Source organism: Nothobranchius furzeri, chromosome 12 (assembly GCF_043380555.1).
Source record: "Nothobranchius furzeri strain GRZ-AD chromosome 12, NfurGRZ-RIMD1, whole genome shotgun sequence".
In the NCBI taxonomy this organism is placed as follows: domain Eukaryota; kingdom Metazoa; phylum Chordata; class Actinopteri; order Cyprinodontiformes; family Nothobranchiidae; genus Nothobranchius; species Nothobranchius furzeri.
In genome coordinates, this window is record NC_091752.1 from 21,730,598 (window position 1) to 21,739,431 (window position 8,834).

General features: G+C 38.8%; 1 protein-coding gene across 1 annotated transcript in view; it reads right to left on the reverse strand.

The window, feature by feature from the left end:
* Positions 1–1,706, reverse strand: part of abcc2 (ATP-binding cassette, sub-family C (CFTR/MRP), member 2) — a 35,170-nt gene extending 33,464 nt beyond the window's left edge. The window contains exon 1 of the mRNA XM_070542416.1: positions 1,437–1,706. Within this exon, the coding sequence (XP_070398517.1) occupies positions 1,437–1,481 (45 nt within the window). The 5' untranslated portion in view covers positions 1,482–1,706. The remainder of the gene's footprint in view (positions 1–1,436) is intronic.
* Positions 1,707–8,834: the final 7,128 nt, after the last annotated feature.

Genomic DNA, 8,834 nt, shown 5'->3' on the forward strand with positions numbered 1-8,834 from the left:
AGAATATTTAACATAAAAATGAGATTTATTTTTTACCATTTTATACTGTAAAAATATGGAATGTTGAATTTATTTAACCAAGTTTTGTCAACTGGCTCCAATAAACCTAGTTACTTAAATGTAAAGAACATTTGCTGCTAAACTATTCCATATTTTGGTTCTTTTTTGAACACAGAATAGTGATGCGACAACATCAGCGACACTCTGAAGAAGGCTACAGAGGTAGCCAAAACTTAAGAAGGTCAAATCTAATCTCTACTACTGTTTTCAAAACAGAACCAAAATATGGCATGGGATTACCAACACAGAATGAAATTAACAAATATATACCATGCCATGCTTATTTATATTGCACTTTTTAAAACCGAATGACAGCTGACCAAAATGCTTCACAAAGGAGTGCGAACGCTCCGTAACCGCAGGACAGACAATAGTCAACAATGCAACAACATTTTAAGTTAAAACAAATGCATTAAGGTAAATATCTAAAACAATGAATAAAAACAAGTTATAAATGGTAAATGGCCTGTATTTGATACAGCACCTTGTAGAGTCTTGGAACCCCCCAAGGTGCTTTACAACACAATCAGCCATTCACCTGTCCACACACACATTCACACACTGGTGGGGATGAGCTACGATGTAGCCACAGCTGCCCTGGGGTGCACTGACAGAGGCGAGGCTGCTGAGCACTGGCGCCACCGGTCCCTCTGACCACCACCAGCAGACAACGTGGGTTAAGTGTCTTGCCCAAGGACACAACGACAGCGACAGACTGAGCGGGGCTCGAACCTGCAACCTTCTGATTACGGGCGAGCACTTAACTCTTGAGCCACCGTCGCCCACGGTTACTTAAGTTACTTAAAGTTAAAAATGGAAGGGAGTTAAAATGCAAAGACATAATCCTAAAAAGACACGTGAGAAGCACATAACATAACAATGTATATTACTCTTTTCATTTAAGCAAGTGGAACTGGTCATCAGTATAAAAGGTTATTAATAATTTCCATCTCAGAAAATGTATAGTCTACATTTTTCTAAAACAAGAGGAAAAACAACAGAGTCCAATAAAGAAAAATACAAAAATCAGCTGTTTAAAGAATTACAGCTGTAGGGATACGATCTGGACTTGTTGAATCATGTCAAACTTGAGCATTCCTGCCCCCCTTACATGTTCAGAAAGTGTAAACTGGAATGAAATATTTTAAATAAAATGTACTTTATTTTCCAAGTACCTGAAAAAAATTGCTCAATAATTTTTTTGTTCCTGACTCAGGTGAAATTGTGTTAAATTACTGCCTATTGCAACCATTTCTGTAATTTAGCTTTTACAGTGTATTAGATGCATATGTGCTTTACATGTTTTTCGTGTTGAGAACACAAGGGGTTTTATTTTCCTTTGTCTCTCTTGTGAAACATCTGTCTGCTGAACTCACCCAAAAGATCGACCCGCAGAACTCCTCCAGAGCGGCAGCACACATGGTTCACTGTGATGGCTTCAGTTGCCCTTCGCTGATCAGACAACCAGACGCCTTGTGCCCTCGTCTTCACAGCAGCCGAGTTTGACTCAAACACGGTTCCTATCGCCTCTGTCCACCCACAGATCTGACACAAACGCAGGATGTGGCTGTAAGGGACTTTGATCCATGAGCCTTTGAAGCAGATCTCACTACCTCCTTACGGAGTTTCAAAAAAATAAAAAAAATTCCTGGGAAAAGTTAAAAATTAAAAATGGATCCTCTTGAGGTTTTAATTTTTATGCAAAAAATTTTAATCCAAAGGGCCCCTTTATATTAAAAATGAAGAAACTCGCAAGATGTCAGAGACAATGGTTCATCTGAGTTTGTAGTAGCCCACAAACCCTCCACTCTCATTCATGTCTGAAGTGTCAGACCATCCAGATGAGTGGCTGTGGCTTAAATGAGACAGGAAGAGTTGCATAAGTGTTACTGTGCAGTTTTCCGTGAGTTAGGGAACAACCCTCCAGAAAAGGGCATGTGTTTATGGAGGGGGAGGGAGGGACCTCATTAGACCCACTTTCCTGTGTTTCCACTTCTCTGCGTGCTTTTGGAACGAGAAACAACTCTCAGAACAATGTTGGCCAAGAAACATAGTTTGGATAATGGAGAGCTTTTGGGACATGTTTGGGGGTTAGAGGTTGTCTTAAGTAACTAATAACTGGTTGGCTGGTTGGTATCTGCATGAACCTTTTGCCTCTTTGTGTTTGACTCAGAGCAGAAGAGGGGGGGGGGGGGGGGGGGGGGGGGGCTGGACTTCAAACCCAAAGTACATGATGATCATCTACTCCACTAAAAAAGGAGATAAGGGTGGTTAGAATCCACAATCCACAAAAAGAATGGTCTCTTATCTAAACCTGTGAATGAGAACGTATACAAAACGTGATTCTGTGGCTTAGTGAAAGAATTAAAAAAACTTAACCGATTGTTGCTACACCCAGAAACCATCAACTGACAAGACTTTCTGCAAAAGCACACTGGCTAATGTTTCCGGTTTTATGGGTCCACAGCAGAGAGTCCACCGTTTGTTTGGGGATGCAAAAATCAATGCTGTGTATAGAAGGGAGGAGAAAGAAAATAGCTGTTAGTTCATGCTGTTCTAAAAAAATCTTTTGATTGTTGTGTTAAGACCAGGGCAGTGTTATACCTTCAAAAAATTAACATCCATGAAATTAATCTATGAAAACTTCATGGACTTGAGAAGCTCAACTGAAAACAACAAAAGTTGATGGTTTATACTATGTGAAAAACATTCAGGAGTAAGTTGAGGTAAAAAAAAACTGAACTTTGCTTTTTTTCAGCTAAACAAAAGACAGCAAGTCCTCTGATGTCATGCCCAGAACCAATCAACCATCTTTCGCAATGACGGAGGTTAAATTGCACCATTTGCCTGAACAAATCTCATACATGAAAGCCTATACTCTTAAATGAAATGTTGGATTTACTTAAAGCAAAAACCTGTGTTGGTCCTTAAAGTGACGGTGCGTTTTTTCCCTTGAGATAGGGGGCAGCACATGCGCAAATCATTGCAAGCAAGCAGTATTTTGCTGTTTGAGTAAGACCCTACCAATATTTGGCCATTAGGGTAAAAAAATCTCAGGGAGCAGAAGTTTCGAACGAGTAGTTTGTCAGATTGTTCAAACGCCAGCTAAATGACAAGCACATCAGATCCCCCTTCATCACTGGCAACGAGCAAATTATTACTGTGCCATTAATATTGGCTGATTCTTTATGACCCAACTTTTAGCACACAATATTCCGGGAGAAAAAAAACGGCTAAACACTTAATGTCTGGTGACCTCTGCCCACTGGTAGGGCAGGTTGACAAATGTCATAACTTTTGCATTACATGGCCTTCTCCTACGCTACATATACCATATACCTACCACACATATTATACATCAAATGCCTTAGTTACTTCTCCTTTCTCTCAAAATGCCAAAATATGGCAGATCTGACGTAAGGTTTGAGAAATTTGAGTTTGTTTAGCACAACCTGTGAAAACTAAGAAATGAGCCCTTTTGTAGTGAGCGCATGCTGTTCTCACAGCATGTGTGGCTAGACAGCTAGTAAACAACATAAAAATCTTCACCCATGGCTTGCTTTTCTTAACTGAAGACCATTGTAGCTGCAATATACAGAAATAGACAAAAATACATAAGTAACTAATACACATGTCATGCTTAGTGTTACATGCCAACCCTCGGGTTGAGTCTAGGGGTATTTCTCAATGTCAAGGCGCCTGGCCTTGCGAGGCGATGTCTTGCAAGGTCAGGCGCCTTGCTTATGAGGACACTGTCCTTCCTTGGTCAAAGAAAACGGTTAAATGGAAGACTTGCATCACGTGACCGCGGCTTCCACAGTGGTCACATAACGTCACATGACATGGGAGATTTGGGGTGTTTCTCAATGCCAAGGAACCTTGCCTTGATGTCTTGGCCCCGCCCCGGTTGCCTAGGAGATACGTCATCTTTAGCTGCCAAGACGTGTTCCAATGTTCATGTTCTACCACCGAGGTGGGTGTGTTCCACGTTTTTTTAGCAGTTTAGGTTATATTTGATCCAAATTATTTTCAATATAGATATATAACGAGCCCTTTACTTTTTAAATTGTGTATATGTTTATTAAATTAAATATATAAGTGAGTTACTACCTGCTAGCCACCGAAGCTGCAACTACTAAGCAATAACTAACAAAACTTCTTTGGATCTAAAAATAACATTTTAAGTAAGCTGTCTTACTTCTAAACTTGAAAATTGTCCCCGAAGTAGCTGCCAGCTTCTGATACGCGATCGTTTGAAAAATCTGCGGTGTATTCTGGGTAATTTTGACCTAGGATAGGCTACAAGACACATCTATTGTATCCTTGCTCAGCTAGCTAAACGGCTAACAAACGGAGAACACACGCCTCGGTAGAACATGAACATTGGAACACGTCTTGGCAGCTCCCAGTGACATATCTCCTCGGCAACCGGGGCGGGGCCAAGACATCAAGGCAAGGTTCCTTGGCATTGAGAAACACCCTAGGAGTTGGGAGGGAGGAAGTTAAAATAAGGTGTAGTGGTATGACGTAAACAGTTCACAAGCTACGCTAACTGAACTGGTTTATTATTTCTAAGTCTTAAAAAAACTGGAGATGTGGCCAAAATCCTCCTGAAAAAGGAAACAAAAATAAAAACTAAAGGAACACCAACCACAGCTAAACAAATTACTGGTCCCAAAACTGGACCTTTCACCTGAGGGGAGCTGGAAAGCAAAATCACCTTTTTAAACCAGGGGAAGATCAAGAAAGACATAAGGTCAAACAGCTAAATCAAAGACCTTCTCTACTTGAAGTCAAACTGAGAACAGTACCGCCCCCCACCCAAAAAAAAAAACAAGTCAAAAACACCCTCTTTCACTTAAGGGGCTAACCCCATTAAAACACTCCCCTTCACTAAGGAGTAAGAAATCACCTGGCCCACTTCAACACAAAGAAGGGGTCAAATCACCTTCCTGTTAAGAAATGAATGGTTACCTCATGCATCAGCTAGGTGTGGGTTTGTGGCCAGATCAAAACTCTCCATCAGCCAGCACCACCTGACCTCAGCACTTCTCCAGCCTGAGCAGAAGACTCATAAAATTGGTAGGCCTCCCAGAACTCTGGTTTAGGCTAATTAGCCAATTGAGCACAGCTGCTACTGCCTGCTCTGATAGGCAGAGCAGAAGAGAAGGAAGAGAAAAAAAATACATGTATAGCTGCATGTAACATTAGCAATTAGCCTAGCTTAGCATGTGTATGTTGCCCAAGTTCTATCAACAAAAGTACTTTAAAGTGACGGAGTGTATTTTCCCTGGTGATAGGGGGCAGTACATACCTAAATCATTGCAAGCAAGTGGTATTTTTGTGTTTGAGTATAAGACCTGACCAATGGATGGCCATTGGGGTCAAAAAATCCCTAGATTTTTGATTGAGTATTTTGAACATCTTAGGTGTGTTCTTGTTGTGCGTTATTTCTAATTCCATGTTGTCGTTCTTTTGTTGTCAACAACAGGTAACAAAACCGTTTCTGTGCTTTAAAAAAGAACGACAACATGGAATTGAGTATTTTGACAGATTGTTCAGACTCCAGCAAAAGTTTTGTAACCGCTTGTTACAAATCAGTAAATGCATTTAGTCCTCATGGGCACATGTAGAAGGAAACATTGTGTCTAATATGGCATCGCCAAGAGACGTAGACCAGGGCTCATGTATTTAGATCCAATTTTTTATAGTTGTATGTTACGAAGGTGCCAATATTTTTCAACAACTGGGCATCATTTAATTAACTTTCAACTGTTAAATGGATATTTCCAGAGATTAATGCTGAAAACTACAAAACTGCAGTACTTTACGTAATTCCCTGAGATTACATAAGGATGGAATGGCTCTCTTTTGTGAACGAGCATGGTATATATATATATATATATATATATATATATATATATATATATATATATATATATACACACACACACACACACACACATAAATCTTGAGAAGGGTCACCAACTCTGCATCAGTTTATGTACATCCTCAAATGCTCATGCATGATTGGTGGCTGACATCTGTACATAAAAGCATGTCTAAAACGATTGGCTCACACTGAACAGCACTAAATTCATATTTCATGGAGCTCTACGACACAGGGGCCGGGCAAAAGAAGTCGCCGTATTGCCTACATTATATCACAGAACATGTCAGACTTTCACTTTTATGGATTTCTAAAACAATCATCCATAATTCCGGGGGGGGGGGGGGGGGGGGGGGGGGGGGTTGGACTCCAGATTGCAGCTTTAACCAAGTTAAGTCAACTGGTTGCTTTAATGTAATACACATATTTATACATTGTTATAAGTAAATGTATATTACTCTTTACATTTAAGCAACTATGTTTAGTGAAACCAGTTGACATAAATTGGTTAGTAAATTCAACGTTTCATTTTTTACAGTTTACTTTTACTTTGGGCCATTTTTACACAGATATCAGACTACAATTACTATTAGCGTGGAAAACTTGCAGAAATGTTTTCATTTGTTTCTAAGTCGACCGGAAAAGGAGACAGAAATGAAAAAGAAAGGGGGAAGAGGAAATGAAGAGGTGGGGAGAAATAATTCACAAAAATGAACAAAGGATGTACAAGAATCACCTTCTTGACCTGCAGAAAAAGAGAAAAAAAGGGAACACACAAAAATTACAACAGAACCAAAATATCACTGCGCCAACCGCATAACTGCAACAATTTTGCCAAAAAGCACACAGTTTTAATTCATAGTGCATTTAGTGCCAACCACAGCCTTAGGTTATGTGTTAAAATGCCCAAGTCCATACTCCCAGAGAGCCCCTACATGCGCTTGTGTATGTAAGGTTTCTCTATAGGAGTGTTCAATAGTGATTATGAGGGATCACAGACCTGCCCCCAATGACAATTTGTTAGTTTTTTTTTTAATTAAACTATATTTGGTTTTAAATGTTAATATAACAATTACTTCATTCTCACAACAATAAACAGAAAATCTAAAACCTCCATTAGACGTGTTAGGTCTTAGAAATTAATATTTTTTCATTAACTGTGATACATTTGAAAGTGGAATTCGGTAAGCATAATTATTTAAAGAATTAAAGCTCAATTAAATCACACAGGGATCAAATAAATGCTCAGAGCCAATCAGGTGGATTTATTGGGTGGAAACGTAATAAAGTCACAAGGCTCCATTGCAAGGGAAGCATGTGTGTGAGGTTTGTGATTATCTGAACAGCCCTAAAACATCTGACTCCAACTGTGTCAGAGGTAATCATTGCTGTTTTAGTAATGCTGCATGGACACTCAACTGCTGACTCATTGTGTCTAAAGCCTCACAGGCGGCAGTTAGGGCAATTCATGAAGTTTAAAAAAAAAGTTTTACAATGGAGCCAATATTAGGAATGACAAGCACAATATGTACTTTGACAAAGGCTAGATAGTCAGCTGAGACAGGTTACCATAAAGCAGAGCAGAGAGGACATTCTGCTCTCAGTTTCTAGGTGAAATATTAGACAAATATGACCAACTCATTCTTGAACAGTTTGTTTTCTGAATGTGAAATTTCTCTTTTGCTGATGTATTATTTATTTTGTAAAACGCATTTTTTTCTCCTCAAAGTTTAAAGACCCAAAATAACTTTTTTTGCTAATTAACTGTATAATTGGGCATTTACAAATGCAATCTTTCTGCTTCTGTGCATTTTTGACATGTTTGTGTAAACTTGATTAAATCTAGAATCTAGGTCTAGTGCTGTCCCCCTGTGGCAGAACAGTGGCTACTGCATTTTAAACTTGTGATTGACTGGGGCTGGAACTATTTCACATCATCGGTACAGTCTCCTCCAGATTTTTAAATTACTTATATTGCAAACTGTGGTTCGTATTAACCAGGCCAGTTTTTAACTCAAACATGAAGACGTGAGCACCTGTCCAACCTACTATCACTCATTTCTTGTTTGCTTGAGGATTTGTTTTGAAGGTTTTGTTGTTGATTTACAAAATCCTCCTTTGTGTTCTTTTGATCTCAACCCCAGTCAAGTGATTTATCTTTACCCCCTTTTTAAAATTTGATCAGAAAACACATTTGTGTTTTTTTTAAATGATTATTTTATTTTACTCACGAGTTTTTTCCCTCTAATTTTTATTCAGTCAATTACAAAGGTGCTTACATAATTTTAACCAGGGCTCCAATTACCAGGAGAAATTTCCATAAGAGGGCGGGGAGGGAATTGGATCATTTTTTGGGCTGTGTTAGTTTAGGGCTTCCTTTAGGGCTGTGCTCCCCTTAGCTCCCCCGTAATTCAAACCCTGTATTAAATTTTTTTCCCCCTGAAACCCTGATCATTAATATCAAATTGTGCTCAAAAATTAATTTTACAATTTTATAGTAAAAATGTAACAGGATAACAATTAGGAACAATGTTTTATTGTAAACAAGAACTTTTGTGAAGTTTATGGCAAGTGGAAGCATTGAAATACAAAAGTATGATATTTGTGTTATTTTTCTTTGGTTTCTGGGGATTTAACTGCCGTTTCTGTATGATATACATCTAAGTTCACATCCAATTTGTCATGAGCTGGTCGCTCACCTGTGTGTGTTACAGGTTTGCAGTGTGACCAGCAGTAAATATAAAAGTCAAGTGTGTACTTTAAAATTTGTCATCATGAAAATTACACTTTGAAATACAAGGAAAATGTATCAAACATTCTGTCAGGAAATGACTTCTCGTCAGCTTTTTTTCTTTTAATTCGACAAGAAGTAGACAAAAACAAC